This window comes from Schistocerca americana, chromosome 8 (assembly GCF_021461395.2).
Source record: "Schistocerca americana isolate TAMUIC-IGC-003095 chromosome 8, iqSchAmer2.1, whole genome shotgun sequence".
NCBI classification, from domain to species: Eukaryota; Metazoa; Arthropoda; class Insecta; order Orthoptera; family Acrididae; genus Schistocerca; species Schistocerca americana.
In genome coordinates, this window is record NC_060126.1 from 387,721,631 (window position 1) to 387,746,259 (window position 24,629).

General features: G+C 43.9%; 1 protein-coding gene across 1 annotated transcript in view; it reads right to left on the reverse strand.

Annotated features, from left to right (window-relative positions):
- The window catches only part of LOC124545461 (lysosome membrane protein 2-like), a 217,979-nt gene that overhangs the window by 97,860 nt on the left and 95,490 nt on the right, over window positions 1-24,629 (reverse strand). Inside the window, exon 2 of the mRNA XM_047124389.1 lies at window positions 2,631-2,722. Coding sequence (XP_046980345.1) covers window positions 2,631-2,722 — 92 coding nt within the window. The remainder of the gene's footprint in view (window positions 1-2,630; window positions 2,723-24,629) is intronic.

Consider the following 24,629-nt stretch of genomic DNA (forward strand, 5'->3'; position numbering starts at 1 on the left):
ACAGAGAATGCCAGAAACTCGGAGCGTCAAGACAGTTTTCACGGAGAAACGTGACGGGAGAAGGAGAAGAGGTAGGCCCAGGAAAAGGTGGCTGGACGATATGGAAGAAGATCTAAAGGCGATGGGAGTAAGAAATTGGAGAACGAAGGCGATGGACAGGAATGGAGGCAGGTGATACAGGAGGCCAAGGTTCATCAAGGACTGTAGAGTCCTGCTTGATGCAGTCACGTTGTTTAAGTATCTGGGATCAACGTTACAAAGAAATATGAAATGGATAGAGCATGTGAGGATTCTGGTAGGAAAGGCGAACGGTCGATTTCGGTTTATTGGGAGAATTTTAGGAAAGTTTTGGTCATCTGTAAAGGAGGCCGCATATAGGACGCTAGTGCGACCTATTATTGAGTATTACTCGAGTGTCTGGGATCACCATCAGGTCCGATTAAAGGAAGACATCGAAGCTATTCAAAGGTGGACTCCTAGATTTGTTACCGGTTGGTTCGAACAACAAGCGAGCATTACGGAGATGCTTCGGCAACTCAAATGGGAATCCCTGTAGGAAAGGTGATGTTCTTTTCGTGGAACACTACTGAGAAAATTTAGAGAACTGGCATTTGAAGCTAACTGCAAAACGATGCTACTGCCGACAACGTACATTTCGCCTAAGAACCACGAAGATAAGACACGAGAAATTAGGGCCCATGTGGAGGCATATAAACAGTAGTCTTTTTTCCTCGCTCTATTTGCGAGTGGAAGAGGTGAGGAAATGACTAATAGTTGTATAGAATGAAAGCCACCACGCACCGTACGGTGGCTTGCAGAGTATGTGTGTAGATATGGATGCAATGCACAATGTAACATTACAGTTTGTTACGCTCGTGCAACTTGCGTGGGGGGATGTCAGGTAGTATCGAATAGCGAATTGTGCCGGACAAAGAGCTTTTTAAGACATTTAGCGCTAGTGGCAGCATCTGTTCCGTCAGTGCAGTGTGAACTACTGACGAGCGGGCCTTCTCACGTAATTCCGAATCAAAAGAACAGTGCGTTTCGAAGTGACAACAAGTTATCTGTTGCTAGTCAGTTCTTCTGTGAACGAGCTTGTCTTTGTTGGGTTATGTTTTGTATACAATAAGTAATATTCGATTTTTGTTGTATCTATGTACAGAACTGGTATTACTCACTATATTGTAAGTTATGACATGTAAATAACAACAGTGGGACTGCTAAACACTCAGCGATACGTTAGGTTCGTACCTGACGAAGAAATTTCGGAATGGAATACAGTGGTTCACAAAAAGAAGCATTTGTTCTGTTCAAAATTCCAGAAATTTTTGGTTAACAGTAGTTACGAATCTCAAATAGAAATATGCACACAGGCATAAAATCTGACACTAGTGCAAACACCAAGCGTTTGTGAATTGTGATAGTCACAGTGCAGGCTGTTCCTATCCAGTGCCTCGCGAAATCATTTTAGGACCTAACATGAAGAATAGTAATGCTGGTTAATTGGGGAACAAGGAATAAATTCATACTGTACTGTCTTCTCACAATAACAAGGCGATTGTTATTTACGGCCGGCCGTCGTGGCCGAGCGGTTCTAGGTGTTTCAGTCCGGAACTGCGCTGCTGCTACGGTCGCAGGTTCGAATCCTGCCTCGGGTATGTATGTGTGTGATGTTAGGTTTAAGTAGTTCTAAGTCTAGGCGACTGATGACCTCAGATGTTAAGTCCCATAGTGCTTAGAGTCATTTGAACCATTTTTGTTATTTACGGCTGCCGCTGGTTCTCGGTTCCCATTTTGCACGTCTTTCTGTCCCGCCAATCTCCTTCCTGAAGGTCTCTGGACGCCGTTGCCTCACAGATAACTTTTGCGTTCCATATTCCAAGTGGCTGTCTTCTGTTCCCTCTTCAAATTAATTTTGGCCACCTGTTGTCATGCATTCGGCCGAAACATATTGTCTCGAACCAAACAAAGGAGCCCCACAGTGCGAAAAACGGACAGTATTTTTATCTTATGGAATACATAGTTATCAGGACGGCACAGCGGTTCGAGAACATTTTTCCTCCTAAGCAGCTTATCATTTGGCACCCCCTCCTCCACTTTCACCCGTGTCTGTTTGCCCTGCTACGCAATGTACACGTATCTTGCACTCCGGCGCCCCGGCGTCCCTCTCAACTTGCCGCCCGAAGCGGCCGGTAATGATCGTGATACGTCCTGGACAGAAATCTTATACAGCTGTGGCGCCTCTGGCGCTCCTTACAACTTGGTGTCAGAAGCGATGGCTTGTGTCGCTTGGGCCTTAAACCGTCTCTGACGGGGGGATACCGTTGTCGGGTGGTGGACTGCTGGAGTTTCGTATGGATAGGAGATGGAGAATGTTCCGGAGTACGGTTTCAGACATGGTAGAAGCGCGCTGAAGTACGGTATTGGAACAACACTGTGAAATCGTGCAGCTGTTGTTGATTCATGTTGAAGAGGGTGTAAGTTTCAGTGTAGTACTGATGCCTATAGCGTCAAATTCTACTCTGCTTCAAGAACTCAATCTAGTAACAACAAGAGGAAATAGTTTGCGTGTTCTTTACGTCGAAAAGAGCAATGAGCTACCACTACGTAGTTCTTTGGGCGGTACTCACGTCCTGAAGAGTCCTCTTGTAGACGTCGTGGGCCCACATGAAGACGGAACCACCCAGGCTGGCCGCCAGCAGAATACTAAGGAGCAGCGAGCCTGCGAAAGCAAAGAAACTGTCTTGCTTAAATGCTCAGTACTACGACTTGCGGCAGTTAGCGTCGAAAATCTAAGAACGATATACACCTGAAGAAAAGTCCAACGTTTTGGTTCACTACGTTACTCGGTATATTAAGCAACAAAATTAACTTTGACGTAGGACCTATTCCGAATGTCTCTCAGTGTTAGAGTCTCATGAAGTAGGCATTACCTATTGAAACCTCCCCTTAGAGAAATTAGTGAATTATTGTGCTGATAAACCTCTTACGTTATTTGATTTTCAAACAGCTGAGCAAAACTGAACGTACTCTGACATTTCTCTCTATATTTTTGCTGATCAACACTAAACTGGCACACAATATTTTTAGCGCAACGCAGTCTGACTTTCAAAAATCCCTATAAAAGAATGACCCCGACTAACAATAACCTATACCTTTCATGAATCACTTACCTCACAAAAATCTTCGTTACTCGAACTACTGCAAAACGGCGAGCGCCAATACTGCCAGCTAAATAAAAGATTCTAACTACTGAAGGCACAAACTACTGATAGGCATAGTTAGCAAAGGAAAGGTTCTGATAGAGATGTATTTACCTTCATAATGTTCAAAAGTCATCATATATATATCAGTTCATGATATCCAATATTACAAATTTACTCTTTCTGATGGACACACGTCCAGATCGTCCGCTCTCAAAATTCTGCCATCTCTCTCCTCACATCCACCACTGCTGGCGGCTCACCTCCAACTGCTCAACCATATGTGCTGTTCACATCCAACTGCCCAACACTACAATAGCGAATGTTCCAACAATGCCAACCAGCGACAGACTGCACACAGCACAGCCAGTGATTTTCATATAGAGCGCTACGTGGCGTTACCAGCATAAAAACCTAAACAGCCTGCTTACACTATCAGTCCTATATACACTACTGGCCGTTAAAATTGCTACACCACAAAGATGACGTGCTACAGACGCGAAATTTAAACGACAGGAAGAAGATGCTGTGATATGCAAATGATTAGCTTTTCAGAGCATTAACACAAGGTTGGAGCAGGTGGCGACACCTACAACGTGCTGACATGAGGAAAGTTTCCAACCCATTTCTCATACACAAACAGCAGTTGACCGGCGTTGCCTGGTGAAACGTTGTTGTGATGCCTCGTGTAAGGAGGAGAAATGCGTACCATCACGTTTCCGACTTTGATAAAGGTCTGATTGTAGCCTATCGCGATTGCGGTTTATCGTATCGCGACATTGCTGCTGGCGTTGGTCGAGATCCACCGATTGTTAGCAGAATATGGAATCGGTGGGTTCAGGAGGGTTATACGGAACGACGGACTGGATCCCAACGGCCTCGTATCACTAGCAGTCGAGATGACAGGCATCTTATCTGCATGGCTGTAACGGATAGTGCAGCCACGTCTCGATCCCTGAGTCAACAGATGGGGACGTTTGCAAGACAACAACCATCTGCACGAACAGTTCGACGACGTTTGCAGCAGCATGGACTGTCAGCTCGGAGACCATGGCTGCGGTTACCCTTGACGCTGCATCACAGAGAGGAGCGCCTGCGATGGTGTACTCAACGACGAACCTGGGTGCACGAATAGCAAAACGTCATTTTTTCTGATGAATCCAGGTTCTGTTTACAGCACCATGATCGTCGCATCCGTGTTTGGCGACATCGCGGTGAATGCACATTGGAAGCGTGTATTCGTCATCACCATACTGGCGTATCACCCGGCGTGATGGTATGGGGTGCCATTGGTTACACGTCTCGGTCACCTCTCGTTTGCATTGAAGGCACTTTGAACAGTGGACGTTACATTTCAGATGTGTTACGACCCGTGGCTCTAGTCTTTATTCGATCCCTGCGAAACCCTACCTTTCAGCAGGATAATGTACGACCGCATGTTTCAGGTCCTGTACCGGCCTTTCTGGATACAGAAAATGTTCGACTGCTCTCCTGGCCAGCACATTCTCCAGATCTCTCACCAATTGGAAACATCAGGTCAAATCTGGCCGAGCAACTGGCTCGTCACAATACGCCAGTCACTACTCTTGATGAACTGTGGTATCGTGTTGAAGCTACATGGGCAGCTGTACCTGTACACGCTCTCTAAGCTCTAAGTCAATGCCCAGGTGTATCAAGGCCGTTATTACAGCCAGAGGTGGTTGCTCTGGGTACTGATTTCTCAGGATTTATGCACCGAAATTGCCTGAAAATGTAATCACATGTCAGTTCTAGTATAATACATTCGTCCAATGAATACCCGTTTATCATCTACATTTCTTCTTGGTGTAGCAATTTTAATGGCCTGTAATGTATATCCTATAGACTACGCCACAACACCTTCAGTCTTCGTACTCTACTGTCCTTACACCAGCAATTTTCTATCGCAACACCAACATTCTCTCACTCAAATAACATGAAATACGTCCAGAGATTTTACGTCCTCCTAGCAGCCGGAGATGCTTCTTATCTCACTCCAGACTCCCCGACTTAGGGTCCCGCGTAAATCGTACCATCCTGCCTACAAAAAAAATCCTTCATGAGACTCATGTGACCACAGTTATTTCACTGCTGTTCCACATATTCGTTGCAGTAGGATTGTTGCTTGTGTGTGTTGAAGCCAACCCTTCTACTGACGATAGCTTTGCTTATTTATATGTTACTAAAGTGCAGCACAGAGTGGTGAGCTTCCATGTAAGCGGCTTTATTCAGTGACTGATGCACTGTTATTGAAAATTGTTTCATAAATGTGACTCATTACTGATGGTTGTGACTCGAAAACTACAGTGAGCTACAGGAATGATTGTGTTTAGTGGGATTCCAGATAAACGCTGCATATGTTCAAGAAATTGAAGTATGCAATGCTGACGGCTCCTGGAATTTTAGTTACACTAGAAACAATGAACTAGAGATTTCATTCAACCCAACACACACGTCAAAAATTATTCAACACAGTTAATTATTTATCTGTAAATACTTCGTAAACTTGGTTTAAGAATCATGAAATGTGGTTGTTTGTGTGGAAGAGACGTGGAGACAATGGAAGGTGTCATATAGCTTGTACATGGTGTCAAGGTATTCCAGATTTCGAGAGGTCGTAACAGGGATCAAAACAAGAGAAAACTTTCCAGTAAACCGGGCTCTAAAATTCATAGCTTAAGAGCTAAGAGCACTTGTTCGTCTTCGCTACTTTCAAACTTGTCTCTTCTACTGCAAGCTCTTTGCTGTTACGAACGACCTAAACAAATGGGTTAACGAAGAAAAACAAATTATTCTGTTGCTGTGAAACAACAGAGCTCGTAACGTAATTTGATTGTTATTACACACGACTTACTCTTGTGAGACATCGCTAAGGAGGTGCTGGATACAGTGTCTATTCGCAGCAATTCAACGTATTAGGGAATCACGAAGTCTCTGAAAAACTTCAGGTTGGTCATTGGTGCGATGGCAGGCAGTGATGAAGCGTTCCTATACTGTTTGCATATCATACAGTAAAGATTTCAAGCGTTCCAGCTATCAAAAATCCAAGGGATTAATATCGGTGGAATGAGCTGTCCAACGTAATGGACCTCCCTGCCCATTAAACTTCCGCCTGAGGTGTTCTCGGATATTTCGGAATAAGTGGGCTGCTGCTCCATCATGCATGACCCAAAGCTCCAGACTTTTTCGGTAATCTGTAAGGTCCTAGTAGTCTATTGCCAATAGTTGCTGCCCATACACAGCGAAGATGAACAAGTACTCATAGCCTCTAAGATATGCATTTAAGAGCCCATGTTTACTGGACATTTTTGTCTTGTTTTGGTCCATAATACCACCTCTCAAAACATGTAATACTCTTCTTAACATTCTTTTTTATTCCTGAGACTGATATTTAGAAACTAGATTTTAAGTCGCAAAATATCTCCAAGAGTAGATACGGACATTGGATATAATTTATTTGATATGAAGTGCAGATAAACGCTGAAAAATTCGCAGAAAGCTAGGAAATGGGACTTGGGTAAGTTGAAGGAACCAGAGCTTGTAGAAAGTTTCAAACGGAGCGTTAGGCAATAACTGACTAAAATATGCAACAGGATGACAGTAGAAGATGAATGGGTAGCCTTGAGAGATGAAATGGTGAAGAAGGCAATGGAACTGCCTGGCAAAATAAGGCCCAGATAGAATCCACGGGTCGGCCGGAGTGGACGAGCGTTCTAGGCGCTACAGTCTGGCACCGCGCGACCGCTACGGTCGCAGGTTCGAATCCTGCCTCGGGCATGGATGTGTGTGATGTCCTTAGGTTAGTTAGGTTTACATAGTTCTAAGTTCTAGGGGACTGATGACCTCAGCAGTTAAGTCCCATAGTGCTCAGAGCCGTTTTTTTTTAGAATCCACGTATAACACATAATACATTAAATTTCGTTCATCAAATTAGGAAATGTGAAAATGAAGCACAGGAAATTCTGAATTGTGGTGTCACAGAAGTGTGGTTAAATCGGATAACTAAAATAAAGTATTGAATCGAATCAGGGAGAAAAACGTTTTAGGGAACTACATTACTGGCCATTAAAATTGCTACACCACGTAGATGACGTGCTACAGACGCGAAATTTAACCGGCAGGAAGAAGATACTATGATATGCAAATGATTAGCTTTTCTGAGCATTCACAAACGGTTGGCGCCGGTGGTGATACCTACAACGTGCTGACATAAGGAAAGTATCCAACCGATTTCTCATACACAAACAGCAGTTGACCGGCGTTGCCTGGTGAAACGTTGTTGTGGTGCCTCGTGTAAGGAGGAGAAATGCGTACCATCACGTTTCCGACTTTGATAAAGGTCGGATTGTAGCCTGTCGCGATTGCGGTTCATCGTATCGCGACATTGCTGCTCGCGTTGGTCTAGATCCAATGACTGTTAGCAGAATATGGAATCGGTGTGTTGAGGAGCGTAACACGGAACGCAGTGCTGGATCCCAGCGGCCTCGTATCACAAGCAGTCGAGATGACAGGCATCTTATCTGCATGGCTGTAACGGGTCGTGTAGCCACGTCTCGATCCCTGAGTCAACAGATGGGGACGTTTGCTAGACAACAACCATCTGCACGAACAGTTCGACGACGTTTGCAGCAGCATGGACTATCAGCTCGGAGACCGTGGCTGCGGTTACCCTTGACGCTGCATCACAGACAGGAGCGCCTGCGATGGTGTACTCAACGACGAAGCTGGGTGCACGAATGGAAAACGTCATTTTTTCGGATGAATCCAGGTTCTGTTTAAAGCATCATGATGGTCGCTTCCGTGTTTGGCGACATCGCGGTGAACGCATATTGGAAGCGTGTATTCGTCATCGCCATATTGGCGTATCAACCGGCGTGATGGAAGGGGGTGCCACTGGTTACACGTCTTGGTCACCTCTTGTTCGCATTGACGGCACTTTGAACAGTTGACGCTACATTTCAGATGTGTTACGACCCGTGCCTCTACCCTTCATTCGATCCCTGCGAAACCCTACATTTCAGCAGGATAATGCACGACCGCACGTTGCAGGTCCTGTACGGGCCTTTCTGGATACAGAAAATGTTCGACTGCTGCCCTGGCCACCACATTCTCCAGACCTCTCAGCAACTGAAAACGTCTGGCCAATGGTGGCCGAGCAACTGGCTCGTCACAATCTGCCAGTCACTACTCTTGATGATCTGTGGTATCGTGTTGAAGCTGCATGGGCAGCTGTACTTGTACACGCCATCCAAGCTCTGTCTGACTCAATGCCCAGGCGTAACAAGGCCGTTATTACGGCCAGAGGTGGTTGTTCTGGGTACTGGTTTCTCAGGATCTATGCACCCAAATTACGTGAAAATGTAATCACATGTCAGTTCTAGTATAATATATTTGTTTAATGAATACCCGTTTATCATTTGCATTTCTTCGTGGTGTAGCAATTTTAATGGCCAGTACTGTACTTGACTAAAAGAAGGGATAGGTTGACAGCACACATTCCGAGGAAATACTTCATTTGCTAATGAAGGAGAGTGTTGGGAATAGAAATAGTAGGGCGAGATCACGGCTTGAATTCAATAAAGACCTGAGTCTAACGTAAAGTTTTGCAGAAATGAATACGCTTGCACAAGATAATCATGGAGAGCTGCACCAAACTACTGTTTGGACTGAAGACCGTAACAAATAATTTGTGTAAGGGACGATCACAAACTTTCTGTGCGAAGACCGTACAGTGCAGAAACGGTATGCGAGTCAGGCAAAATCGTCCTGAGTACTGAAGCAGTCATCCCATGACGCAACATGTTGATGATACCCGTCTGGTACACCGTGTCCTGCTGCGTGAACAAGTTCGCAACTGCCTGCCGCACATCGTCATCCGGTAAGAAGCGTTGACCCTCGAAGCCTTTTTTAAGGGACGGAAGGCGTGATCGCACGGGGAGGGATCAGGAGTACAGGGCGGACGCTCGTGTGTCTCCCACCTGATTTGGTGAAACTTCTGCTTTACGACATTTGTGATACGGGGACGTGCGTCATCATGAAGCTGCAGCACCCATTGTGACAGTTTCGCCTTAACTGTCCTGTACATATTCTTCATTCGCCGATACATTGGTGGAAATATTTATTGCATCACCATGAATTACTTCGTCTTTTTGCAGCAGTTTGCTTCATGTTATATCAGTCCCATTGTTGCTAAACTTTGACATATTCTTGCCTTAATAATCTGACTTCTTCGCGCATATTTTCCAACAATACACAACTTTGTTGTTGTCGTTTGGTTTTACAATGAAACCGGTGTTAAAAACAAATAGACAAAAATTATTATGTATACACATTTTTGGTAGAAATCAGGAGAAATCAGGCAAATTTAGCTGAGTTATTCAATGATGGTAACAAAAATTACCTGTAAGAGGTGTTGCAATAAATATTTCCACCACTGTAGATGTGTACCGGTGCTTTCCTTCGGCAGCCAAGAAAAGTATAACAGCAAAGTGGTCCTGTTTGGTTGCATTATGTAATAACGTTTCCGCATTTGCCGCACGTACGTCGGAACGACAAGAATGCCACCGTAGTACTTTGCCTACATGTCGATGCTTATATACCTGCATAGGAATCGCGCTATTGTTGCATATACGTCTCAGCAACACTCTCAAACCGAAAGGCTTTCATCTACCCGTATAAACTGAATTTGGAGTAAGTAGAACGGTGTAGATGAAAATGAGCCATACGTAGCTTTCCTCTACAACTGTCCGCCTAATGTTATTTTGTTTGTGCCATTAGACAGCACTTTCCAGTTCCTCATTTGCAGTGGATTCATTAATGAAAGAAATATGCAGTTGATTTGTGAATTACTGTAATGAGAGAAGAAAAACTTTTCATTGTAGAATCAATCTAATTGCTTTACTGATCATAAATTTCGTGCACCTTTGCCAAAATGTCAGTCAAGTTACGTAGTATTTCGATTCCCCTTGATCAAGGGATACACTGATAATTCTGAATATTTGCAGCGCCATGCAGGACACACAAAACAGAGAAAAAGCTTTATCCCCTAGGTTGCGTATTTGAGAATACACGGAAGTTAGGCTTAAAATACTATAGATGAATTATGACAAGAATTCGCTGTAGATGGAAGCTCCCAAGTGCTGCACTCAGATGCTATGTCATTGTAACATCACATCAAAGAGGACTTGAATATTTTCCGAGTCTCTGTCCACGCAGTTTGCCTGAGTACAGACAGCATCAACATTGGTTGTTGGCATACATTGCAAAACAGCCATATCGAGAGACGTTCGATGGGCAATATCTAAGTAGAGGCCACGGAAGCGGTGGTATCCGCGATTGTTCAAAGAACGCTTGTACGTCCTCGCCATATGAGGCGGGGTATTGTGTTGCTGAATTGTACGTGGAGTCGCCTAAAGGAAGACCATTACCTCTGGTGCTCGTATACAGAGCTGCATTATCCGCTTTTTTTGTGGACGACTTTTTCTATACAGTAGTTAAACGTATCTACCAATGCTTTAGCAGCACTCATAGTGTGCGTCGGCTGTTGACGGGACTTTAAACCTCCCTCTACTTTCCTTGCTTCTACGAGTTGAAAAATCACTCTACAGTATACTTATTTCTAGGATGTGTCACTCTGCGACTATTTCCATGCTTTCAGTTCGTTTGACGTCACCTCACTTATTAAGCTTGACGTAATAGTGACCTTCTGTCACACAGAGAGGGTGCTGTTGGACTTAATTATATGCCATCCCTCTGCGGTCGCAATCACACGTTTCTGGTACACTGCTCTGTCGATCTACTTTGTTTGGCATCATTAGCGCCATTCTGTATTACTGTGCCAATGTTAATTATAAAATCAGGCGAAACATTACCTCTAAGAGGTTATCTGAAGAGTCTCCTCACATAGGAGCTGAAATCCTACTTTGTTATTAGGCGTTGAGTATTAAATAAGCTAAAACATTATTTTTGAGAGTTTATCTGAAGTTTCTGATCAGTTAAAAACCATTCAAAAACCAAGATCGCACAAAATACGCTCCTGGAAACTGAAATAAGAACACCGTGAATTCATTGTCCCAGGAAGCGGAAACTTTATTGACACATTCCTGGGGTCAGATACATCACATGATCACACTGACAGAACCACAGGCACATAGACACAGGCAACAGAGCATGCACAATGTCGGCACTAGTACAGTGTATATCCCCCTTTCGCAGCAATGCAGGCTGCTATTCTCCCATGGAGACGATCGTAGAGATGCTGGATGTAGTCCTGTGGAACGGCTTGCCATGCCATTCCCACCTGGCGCCTCAGTTGGACCAGCGTTCGTGCTGGACGTGCAGACCGCGTGAGACGACGCTTCATCCAGTCCCAAACATGCTCAATGGGGGACAGATCCGGAGATCTTGCTGGCCAGGGTAGTTGACTTACACCTTCTAGAGCACGTTGGGTGGCACGGGATACATGCGGACGTGCATTGTCCTGTTGGAACAGCAAGTTCCCTTGCCGGTCTAGGAATGGTAGAACGATGGGTTCGATGACGGTTTGGATGTACCGTGCACTATTCAGTGTCCCCTCGACGATCACCAGTGGTGTACGGCCAGTGTAGGAGATCGCTCCCCACACCATGATGCCGGGTGTTGGCCCTGTGTGCCTTGGTCGTATGCAGTCCTGATTGTGGCGCTCACCTGCACGGCGCCAAACACGCATACGACCATCATTGGCACCAAGGCAGAAGCGACTCTCATCGCTGAAGACGACACGTCTCCATTCGTCCCTCCATTCACGCCTGTCGCGACACCACTGGAGGCGGGCTGCACGATGTTGGGGCGTGAGCGGAAGACGGCCTAACGGTGTGCGGGACCGTAGCCCAGCTTCATGGAGACGGTTGCGAATGGTCCTCGCCGATATCCCAGGAGCAACAGTGTCCCTAATTTGCTGGGAAGTGGCGGTGCGGTCCCCTACGGCACTGCGTAGGATCCTACGGTCTTGGCGTGCATCCGTGCGTCGCTGCGGTCCGGTCCCAGGTCGACGGGCACGTGCACCTTCCGCCGACCACTGGCGACAACATCGATGTACTGTGGAGACCTCACGCCCCACGTGTTGAGCAATTCGGCGGTACGTCCACCCGGCCTCCCGCATGCCCACTATACGCCCTCGCTCAAAGTCCGTCAACTGCACATACGGTTCACGTCCACGCTGTCGCGGCATGCTACCAGTGTTAAAGACTGCGATGGAGCTCCGTATGCCACGGCAAACTGGCTGACACTGACGGCGGCGGTGCACAAATGCTGCGCAGCTAGCGCCATTCGACGGCCAACACCGCGGTTCCTGGTGTGTCCGCTGTGCCGTGCGTGTGATCATTGCTTGTACAGCCCTCTCGCAGTGTCCGGAGCAAGTATGGTGGGTCTGACACACCGGTGTCAATGTGCTCTTTTTTCCATTTCCAGGAGTGTATTTTTCATTCAAGATAACCGGTTTCAACAGTCTTAGCTGTCATCTTCGGGTCTTAAACATTTTTTTCGTAGTAAAACATGTTCATCTTACGCTGAACCTCTTACACAGGATCCCAAGTGGATAAAACTCGGCACATTGTAAAGGTTTGTCATCGCTAAAATATTTAAAAACACATGGCACTTTGTCCATATACGTACTGCTCACAGATGCTTGTTACACGATACAAATACGGTACACAATAGCACATATGTTTACATATTGTGGTGTATTTCTTTTTTAAAAAAATTATATTTTGATCAAATTATTATTCTCTCGTGGAGATTCAGAAATCTGTTGTGAGTTTTGCACCACTTCTTGGCGGGAAGAGCAAAGACTTTTCAAAAAACTTAAGTACTGTAAGTGATACTTTATATTTCACCTGAAATCATTTGCAGAAGGCGTAGCGTTCTCAAGATCAAGAACAGAGTTCACATTGTCACTTAATTTGTTTGTGTCTTGATCATGTTCGATCACGACCGGATACGAGACATAGCAACTACGAACAGAGAAACCTAAGGGACCAGACAGAGCTGGAAATTTTCTTTGCTATACTACACCACACATTAAAAGAAGCTGGATTTAAATCACAAACAAGGTAAAATAGTGCGCCTTCTGCCTTAACTACGACGTTTGCCGACATTCAGTCGGTCCCTGGTAGCTGTATGAAAATTATAAAAACACTGTTATTTCTGCTCCTATTAATAGGAGATGGATGGCATAGAAATACGTTAAGTATTAAGCAGGCACTACAGCATTTGAGAGCACAATAACCAATTTAATTACCTTAGTCAGTATTTCTAACAATAGGCTCCGTACATTTAAATTTTATATCTTGCTGGCTGTTTCTTTAAATGAAATCCTTTAACATTTTCGACCTTTCATCTTAGCTGCACACATAAATCCTTACATAGCACTGCACAATAGTAATATTTTATAATAACTAATTAGTGATTGCGGACCACGCCATATACGCGTCCGGCATCTTTAAAAAATATCACGACTGTGGCAACAGAAGAGGATTACAATTCTTCAGCTGTCAAAAAACAAGAGAGACAAAATATCTCTATCGATACAATTTATGAACAATTCGTATTCCGCACCGTGGCGCGTAAGATATTCTTTGAAATATCAGGTGGTCGCTGCTCAGCGACGATCTAAGAAGTTTTTACACCAATTGTATGGCTTTTATGAGCCTGAATGGTTAGATTATCGAATGTAAGTTTATTTAAGCTATCGAAATAGATACTAATATTACAATATGCTGGACTAAAAAAGATGTTTAAGACCTGAAGATGACAGCTAAGAGTGTTCAAACCATTTGTCTTGAATAAGGAATATATTTTGTGCGATCTTGGCTTTGGATGGTTTTTAACAATTAAAACAGGTCGCCCTTCGATACTCTCATAATGAGAAAATTCAGCTTCTGTTCAGTGTCCACACTTAAAGAAGGTAGTGTAAAAACCGTTGTTAGACTAATAATTCGTTATTGATCGTCAGTCTGGTATACGTACCGGATGGGACTGATGGAGGAAAAAGAGAAGGTACAAACAAAGGTAGCAGGGAGATAAAATTTAAGAGATTCGGACTCACACAGAGGCCTACCCGCAATCGTTCTTCCAGCTGCTCATTTGCGTCTGGAGCGAGAAAATGGAGCAGTGTCAATGGTAAGCAAAGTACGCTCCACCACACACCGTAAGGTGGGTTGCAGAATATAGATGTAGATGTAGAAGGAGCAGGAGTTGCCCAGCAGAAAGTTATTTAATTCAGTGTTGACATCTATCGTATCATCTGCAAGACATTTAATAGGCTGTGGCAAGTAGCTGAATACATGTATGCGATTCCTTGACAATATGAACCCTTTGTAGAGAATGTTTTTGGATTTAGGGTCACAAATACGCTTTCCGCTGAGTTTTCAGAACAGGAAAATGTTGGTAACGATAAAAGTATGGAAATTATCCGTGAAAACTCACAGTTTGGCCACCAAGATTATCTTACCTCAGTCCCTGGAATTTTATATCTGGGGTCGTCTCAAAAGTGCACAGCACTCCAGCCGACAAAGCTGAAGAACTACATCAGCGAATTGTACAGTCTTATCAAACTTTGGGAAATGATACGGAACACACAGTAGAGAGGAGTGTAGTGTTGCATCCGCATGCGATGGCGATGCGTAGTACATCTTTAACATACACTACTGGCCATTAAAATTGCTACACCAAGAAGAAATGCATATTATAAACGGGTATTCATTGGACAAATATATTATACTAGAACTGACATGTCATTACATTTTCACGCAATTTGGGTGCATAGATCCTAAGAAATCAGTACCCAGAACAACCACCTCTGGCCGTAATAACGGCCTTGACACGCCTGGGAACTGAGTCAAACAGAGCTCGGATGGTGTGTACAGGTACAGCTGCCCACGCGGCTTCTACACGATACCACCGTTCATTAAGAGTAGTGACTGGCAGATTGTGACGAGCCAGTTGCTCGGCCACCATTGACCAGACGTTTTCAATTGGTGGGAGATCTGGAGAATGTGCTGACCAGGGCAGCAGTCGAACATTTTCTGCATCCAGGAAGGCCCATACAGAACCTGCAACCTGCGGACGTGCATATCCTGCTCAAATGTAGGGTTTCGCAGGGATCGAATAAAGACTAGAGCCACGGGTCGTAACACATCTGAAATGTAACGTCAACTGTTCAAAGTGCCGTCAATGCGAACAAGAGGTGACCGAAACGTGTAACCAATGGCACCCCATACCATCACGCTGGGTGATACGGCAGTATGGCGATGACGAATACACGCTTCCAATGTGCATTCACCGCGATGTCGCCAAACACGGATGCGACGATCATGGTGCTGTAAACAGAACCTGGATTCATCAGAAAAAATGACGTTTTGCTATTCGTGCACCCAGGTTCGTCGTTGAGTACACCATCGCAGGCGCTCCTCTCTGTGATGCAGCGTCAAGGGTAACCGCAGCCATGGTCTCCGAGCTGACAGTCCATGCTGCTGCAAACGTCGTCGAACTGTTCGTGCAGATGGTTGTTGTCTTGCAAACGTCCCCATCTGTTGACTCAGGGATCGAGACGTGGCTGCACTATCCGTTACAGCCATGCGGATAAGATGGCTGTCATCTCGACTGCTAGTGATACGAGGCCGTTGGGATCCAGCGCGGCGTTCCGTATTACCCTCCTGAACCCACCGATTCCATATTCTGGTAGCAGTCATTGGATCTCGGCCAGCGCGAGCAGCAATGTCGCGATACGATAAACCGCAATCGCGATAAGCTACAATCCGACCTTTATCAAAGTCGGAAACATGTTGGTACCTATTTCTCCTCCTTACACGAGGCATCACAACAACGTTTCACCAGGCAACGCCGGTCAACTGCTGTTTGTGTATGAGAAATCAGTTGGAAACTTTCCTCGTGTCGGCACGTTGTAGGTGTCGCCACCGGCGCCAGCCTTGTGTGAATGCTCTGAAAAGCTAATCATTTGCATATCACAGCATCTTCTTCCTGTCGGTTAAATTTCGCTTCTGTAGCACGTCATATTCGTGGTGTAGCAATTTTAATGGCCAGTAGTGTAAAGCAGTGGACCACAAATAGTAACATGTATGTACTGATGTAGTATCATGCTTTTTGTCAAGATACGTCTTGAGTGAAAATTGAAGTCTATTAGATGGGGACTCAATGAAAATATATTTCCAATACATTTGTATTAACTGGGGCAATATTTGATGTTGAACTCATGGCGACTCTTAATCGCACACTCGTAGTTACCTCACAGACGGCTTGTTTGCGAACCCACGTTCATTGGGAAGTTTCACCCGAGTCAGTGTTTGTTGTTAATTATGATGAAGCTTATATACAGGATGAACCAGAACTGAATCGATATACTTTGAGCTTCGCTACTATGAAAAACATCTCTTCCACTGAACAAGTGCTCATAGCTTTTAAGGTATGCACTTCAGAGCCGACGCTTACTGAACATTTATTTTCTTGTTTTGGTCCGTAGTATGTCCTCACGAAATATGGAAAAATAGGAGCTTCCAGTAGAAGAGATGTGTTTCACTTTATCGAAGACGAACAAGTGCTGATAGCTCTCAGTGTACACATTTTAGAGCCTATGTTCAGTGGACATGATTCTCTTTTTGTGGTCCATACTACCACGTCTGAAAATTTGTTGTTGGAGCTCCAGTTCACACTGTATATACTTGCATGCAACTTTTTTAAGAAGGTCTCAGCAGGTTTTATAGAACTAACACCTGATATAATTTTCCTAACAAGTATTTTGTTTTCGAAAAATTTTATTCCTACAACTTCAGTTTGCCGAATCAATGATTCCATAAGTCATTAGTGAGTGGGAATTCGCAGAATAACCTAGTTTCTTCAATCATAATTTGTAAAAATCATGCGTTATATGAACGTAACCAAACTGAGGCGTTTCATTGGTTCTAGAGTGTTGGTTTTGGAGTTGTGACCCACCTGTAGTCTATTTCTTGTATTGTCTGAGCAGACTATTTTTTAAAGCTTTTCTATTTCCATGAGAATTAATGAGTAGTATGCACTAAGTCTTGTCAAAAAATAATTTATATAGAAATATTTCGTTAGCCCCCTTTTGAGTAACAGGACTGGTATTACTCTGTGCTCTTGTGCTTGAGTCAAATGCAGAATAGGACAACATTTTCATTTCTTGACCATGCAAATGGAAGAAGGATCTAAATTGGAATCCTGTGGTAAAACGTAACTGACTGCTACAAATTCTGAGCGTTATTGCTGTGTAGTCGGCGTGGAACTGACACACTTTGCTTTCTGTTGTACAGGTCAGTTAAAACCAATGGAACAACTGTGTCTGCTATCACACAGTATTTTAATTTTCGTATCAAGATATAAAGTTTAACACAGTCAAAATCGTTAGCTATGTCACAAAATATTCACAGTGATAATAATCTCTGATTTGTTAATTGTAATTATCATATATCAAGGTAAATATAGCAATTTTCTTGCAACCCTCATTTCTCTCTGATCATATCATCTACTGAATTGTTTTACGATGTTCCACGAAAGGCAAAAAATGGTTCAAATGGCTCTGAGCACTAGGGGATTTAACTTCTGAGGTCATCAGACCCCTAGAACTTAGAACTACTTAAACCTAACTAACCTAAGGACATCACACACATCCGTGCCCGAGGCAGGATTCGAACCTGCGACCGTAGCGGTGGCGCGGTTCCAGACTGTAGCGCCTAGAACCGCTCGGCCACCCCAGCCGACCACGAAAGGCATAATTGGTTACTGCGGATTTAACATTATTGTCAATACGGTGATCACCCTTCGTGTAGTTACTTTGCTCTGTGCTAGGTCTCCAGTTTTGTATTTCCGGTATGACTCCGCATCTGCTAGAACCCGTTGTTGACGTCATATCCATGCAGTTAATACGTTGTGTCTATCTGGAGCTCGGCTAAGCCGAGCGACAGGTAAAACAAGCGATAAGCGGCGTGTTTGTCCTGTCGATCAATCATTGCGCGATCACCGTTGGCAATGTTGTTTCCCTCCCGCTCCACTATGATTAAGCATGAACTACTGTGCGTCCACATTTGGTATGCACCTGCTGTCTGCGAACATTGCTGTAAGAATATTAAATTAGTGGGAAACGCACATTGTCTGTTTTGTATCGTTATGAAGTAGAAGCCGTCAGGGATATAGTCACACCAGACAAAATATTACTTACGCACTCTGGAGCAGTATAGCGCTGCCTCTAACCTTGATAATGCCCCCACATACCGTGGCAGAGACCCCTTAAGTTGCTTCATGTATGCCATATCCAGCTGAAGGCAGTCGTTGAGCTAGTAATCTACGCGAAATTGACTGCAACGTTTCACCCTTTGTTCCAAAACAGTCCCAGATTACAGACATTTGATTTAGCTGACGAGTCGAGGTGCAATTGAGTGCCTGAGCGATCATCAAACTATGAAGGCAGACGTACAGCCCCTCGAATACGGCTGTTTTCCTCTTGGAAAGACGGGAATGACGCAATACGGAATTCGTTTTGAAACTGTAGAAGAAGAGATAACAGTTGGCCACTGAGAATGTTGAGAAATCAACATACTGATTCCAGTTCATGGCATCCCGAACGAGTGGGCGGAAGTCATGGTAGAAAAACACCCAGAAACATAACAGAACCATCTGCAGCATGAGCTACACGCTCCACACACTGCGAGATGAAAGCCTCATTGGGTTTTCGGTACACTGGACACTTTGCATCATCTGGCAACGGGCGACACGCCCCAGTCAGTTTGTGTGTTGTTTATTCCGCCGAAAGACGCACAGCCTTAAGGGAAGGTTCTGGTAGAGATCGATGAAAACATGGATTTCCTTACATAATTTGCATCCCTGAAGTAGATTGATTATGCCTGGAAAAGGAGGTTTTGGTTGTGAAACCATTTTAGAAGTTACAGTATGTTGAATGGAACAGTGCCCCAACCGAAATATAAGCAGCTATAGGCCCTCTATGAATTAGTTCACGAAAAGATTCCACCACTATATGAAATTCTGTCCAATGAAGTTTTGCTTAAAAATGCAGCATTACCAATACGCAAAATGACAAAGAGGGCATAAACGCGTACCTTTGGAAACTGGTAACGAAACATCTTCATTGTGAGTCAAAAACTACAGAAATAGAAGGATATATAGCTACTGGTACATTCATGAAATATTATTCATCAATTCTGAAGACCATGAACATGTTAGGAATCGTCACAGGGACGAATAGCAAAAACTTCGTGGAGTTATCTCATATGAAATGCCTGGTCGCCCCGTTGCAAGGAATGTCTCAATTTGTCAAATGAGCCCGGATTGAGAAAATGTAGTACCAGATTCAGCACCAGAGCTTGTCTGAGGAAGAGGAAGAATACAGCCCGCATCTCGTGGTCGTGCGGTAGCGTTCTCGCTTCCCACGCCCGGGTTCCCGGGTTCGATTCCCGGCGGGGTCAGGGATTTTCTCTGCCTCGTGATGGCTGGGTGTTGTGTGCTGTCCTTAGGTTAGTTAGGTTTAAGTAGTTCTAAGTTCTAGGGGACTGATGACCAAAGATGTTAAGTCCCATAGTGCTCAGAGCCATTTTTTTGTAGGAAGAATACATCTATGGTCTTCGCATCCCATATTAGCCGTCAAGTTTTGGAACAACGGTTTTTTGTTACTCCAAATTTTAAATCTGTTTTCTCGAACATCATTTTTCAGGGCGCGAAGCGCTCTGGAGCCTTGACAGATAAATCGATTCATTTGATATAAAGAAAATGAAAGATAATTAAATTTAAGACGCCTTAGCGAGAGCCTTTTTGTGTTCGAATTTTAAGTACATTTATTTAAAAACATTTGAACCTGAGAAAACGCGAAGAAATTGACTTGCTTTTCAGATAGCTGCCATTTATTTGTTTCCACGTATGTTTCAAAACTGTACCGTGTTTTTGTGTTTTATGTATTTCAGAAATAGCCACGAATCTTCGCGCAAATCAGGTGCATACTTTGATAGGGGCTGCAGACGCAGTTTTTAATCTGTTATGAGATAAAAACATTTTTCTATACACAGATGCATGTATAATAAAGTGGTAAAACCACCATTTTAATATAGAAGTCCTTGTATGAAAGGAAATTCTAAATTTCACTCATTTTTCGCGCCTCTCTACCAAACCTTCCCTTAAGTACTGCTTTGAGCAATGGACTTTTGCCATATAGCCGACTTCAGATGTCTATTGCAAGAAGTTCGCTCGGAGATTGGTTGAGATGGACTTTCATTCATCGACAGTAGCAATTTCTTTTGCGTTTGAAAGCGACTGTCATTGACAAGATGTGGCGCTGCAGTCACTGTCAATTATGATCATATGCTGTGTCACTTGGTTTGAGAGTGGGGCACCATAACTTTGAGCAGCTCAGGTTGATACACCAACAAATTTACATCAAAATATACATCATACGCCTCAAGCCACCTAACGGTGTGTGGCGGTGGGTGCTTCTGGGACCACTAACTGGTCCCACCTCCCCTGTTCCGCTCGCGAATGGCTCGTGGGAAGAATGATAGTCTGTAAGCTCCAGTATTAGCTCTAACTTTTCAGATTTTCTTGTCTCGGTCATTCTGCAAGAAGTATGTGGGAGAAAGTAATATGTTGCACGACTCCTCCCTGAAAGTGTTCCTTCGAAATGTCGATAATAAACCTCTTCGTGGTGCCTCTCTTGTAGCGTCTGCCACTAGGGTTTTTTGAGCATCTTAGTAACGTTCTCGCACCAGCTAAAAAGTCTCGTGAGGAAATGCGCCGCTCTTTGTTGGATCGTCTCTATCTCTTCTGTCAGCCCTGCCTGGTAGGGAACCCAGATCCATGAAAAATACTCAAGAATCGATCGAAAAAGAGCCTTGTAAGCCACTTCCTTCATCGATGATTTACATTTCCTTAATATTCTTACTATGAATATCCTTTGCTGTCTCTGAGACAACAAAGGACTTGGAAGAGCAGTTGAACGGAATGGACAGTGTCTTGAAACGAGGATATAAGATGAACATCAACAAAAGCAAAACCAGGATAATGGAATGTAGTCGAATTAAGTCGGGTGATGCTGAGGGAATTAGATTAGGAAATGAGACACTTAAAGTAGTAAAGGAGTTTTGCTATTTGGGGAGCGAAATAACTGATGATGGTCGAAGCAGAGAAGATATAAAATGTAGACTGGCAATAGCAAGGAAAGCGTTTCTGAAGAAGAGAAATTTGTTAACATCGAGTATAGATTTAAGTGTCAGGAAGTCGTTTCTGGAAGTATTTGTATGGAGTGTAGCCATGTATGGAAGTGAAACATGGACGATAAATAGTTTGGACAAGAAGAGAATAGAACGATCGATGAGATTTCGGGATTGCAGCCGGATAATGTAGACTTCTTGCCACGATATTTCGGCTGGCAATCGTCCAGCCATCTTCAGGTGAGTGTCCGATTGCCAGCCGAAATATCGTGGCAAGAAGTCTACATGATCCGGCTGCAATCCCGAAACCTCGTTGATCATTCAATACGCCGGGAAAACTTCAAGAATCAGAAGGGAATAGAAGCTTTTGACATGTGATGCTACAGAAGAATGCTGAAGATTAGATGGGTAGATCACATAACTAATGAGGAGGTATTGAATAGAATTGTGGAGAAGAGGAGTTTGTGGCACAACTTGACAAGAAGAAGGGACCGGTTGGTAGGACGTGTTCTGAGGTATCAAGGGATCACAAATTTAGCATTGGAGGGCAGCGTGGAGGGTAAAAATCGTAGAGGGAGACCAAGAGATGAATACACTAAACAGATACAGAAGAATGTAGGTTGGAGTAGGTACTGAGAGATGAAGAAGCCAGCACAGGATAGAGTAGCATGGAGAGCTGCATCAAACCAGTCTCTGGACTGAAGACCACAACAACAACAAGAATATCAGTCTAGCATTTGCTTTTCTTACTCTTTGTACTACTTGTTTTATGTAGTGATTCTACTTAAAGTCGCTCTGTATAGTTACTCCTAGCTATTTTACGGTGGACACCGTTTCCAGAAAATTGTCATCAATAGCGTAGTTGTACAGTAGGGGCTTCCATTTCTTAAGTGTGTGTAGCATATTACATTTATTTACGTTCGGGGACAACTGCCAGAGCCTGCACAATTCATCAATCCTCTGCAGGTCGTTCTGCAAATCGATACTGTGCTCTGGCATTGCTACTTCGTTATGAACAATCGTATCATCCGCGAACAGTCTTAAGGAACACCCATCGCTTTGTACTAAATCATATATATGCGCTGTAGAGAATAATGACGCTACCACACTTTATTGAGATACTACGGAAATTACCTTCACGTCTGTCGATTTTATTGCGTTAGGAGCGATGTGTTCAGTTCCAAATGCAAGGGAGTCTTGAATCCAGTAGCAAATATGGTCCGATACTCGGAACGTTCGCATTTTTTCACTAAATGGCAGTGCAGGACGGCGTCAAATGCCTTTCTGAAGTCAAGGAACACGGCATCAACCAGACCGCCATTGTCTACAGCGTTATGAATCCCATAGAGGAATAGAGCAAGCTGAGTATCGCAAGATCACTGTTTCCGGAATACATGTTGATTTTTTTAGGGGAGATTTTCGTTCTCCAAAATCTTCTTAATTCTTGAGCATAAATGTGTTCCGAAATTTTACAACAAATTAACGTCAACGATATAGGTCTATAATTATGTGCATCTGTCCTACAGCCCCTGGGAATCACCTGTGCTTTTTTATGGCCGCTAAGTACTCTTCGGATAACTCCATTCATGGTGTGTTCTTGAGAACGTCCGGAAACAATATCTTCTTACTGCCATTCTGCCTGCGTGTTGACTTATTTTACGGCGCTTATTGCATGCAGTGTCTCCCAGGAAGAATAGCCAATATTCATAGATATGACAGGAACGATCATTCGAAGCAAAGAAATATAGTAAACATGGGCTCTAGAATGTGTACCTTAAGACCTGTGAGCACTTCCTCATCTTCGATAAAATGAAAGAAATCTCTTCTGCTGATCAGTTGCTCAGCTCCTAAGGTACGTAGTTCGGAGCCATGATTACTAGAAATTTTCTTCTTGTTTTGGACCACGCTATCTCTTTCCAAAATCTGGAAAACATAGATTTCTTTTCAAAGTATCAACGATGAAGAAGTGATCATGGCTCTTAACGCTTGGATTTAAGAGTTTACTTGACTTTTTGTGCTTCGAATAATCTTTCCTACCATATCCCTGAAGACTGACCATTACTCTTCGGACACACTGTGTTGCCGACTGCCACATGAACACCACTTCACCCCTATGGCTTGCGTCAGTGGTCTGGTACCAGTTACACTCCGTCTACAGCGCTCGAAAGTGACCAGTGAAAGACAAACTAATGACAGCTTAGGATTAAACAGTCAATCGGTTGCACATAAATGGTAGGTACATTGACCTAGATTTCGACACTTACTAAGGGTATTTTCATCAGAATGAAATGTTGCTAAATCGTAAAATTACGTTGTTAAAAAGCAATAGCCAGAATTTGGGACAGCTATGCTCAAGTCAAAGGTAAAATAAAATGTTCTAGCTTTTCGCACGTGTGTCCAGCGGGGAACAACATCAGTCTGTTGTTGTTCCACACGTTCGCTGAACAACTTTCCAGATGTGCTAGAATGGTGGACCCGACGGGCGAAACCGAAGCTAAGGAAAGTTTTATATCTTTTACTATAGATAAGGCTAGAGAAGGGAGACAGACTAGAATTCTACCGTAGTGTGCTAAGGGACCTCTGCGATCAGACAGCTGCAATTCCTACAAGATTAAAAGACATCAAACAAAAAAAAATCAAAGTTAATAAGTTTGAAACGTAAGGAACTGGAGGGACTTAATATAAAATCCAAAGCAAAGTCAGTCATTGACTGCTGCGTTGTACCATCTTGTCAGACACTCCAAGAACAGAAGAAGAATTTTCACGGATGAACTGCAAATCGATGATGGCACCATAATCACCGCCCAGAAGGGAATGATTAAAGAAATCTCCACGTACCATGAACACATACTTCTCTTCAAATCACATTAATCATGGAATGGAAACACACAGCAACAGAACGTACCAGCGTGACTTCAAACACTTTGTTACAGGAAATGTTCAAAATGTCCTCCGTTAGCGAGGATACATGCATCCACCCTCCGTTGCATGGAATGCCTGATGCGCTGATGCAGCCCTAAAGAATGGCGTATTGTATCACAGCCGTCCACAATACGAGCACGAAGAGTCTCTACATTTGGTACCGGGGTTGCGTAGACAAGAGCTTTCAAATGCCCCCATAAATGAAAGTCAAGAGGGCTGAGGCCAGGAGAGCGTGGAGGCCATGGAATTGGTCCCCCTCTACCAA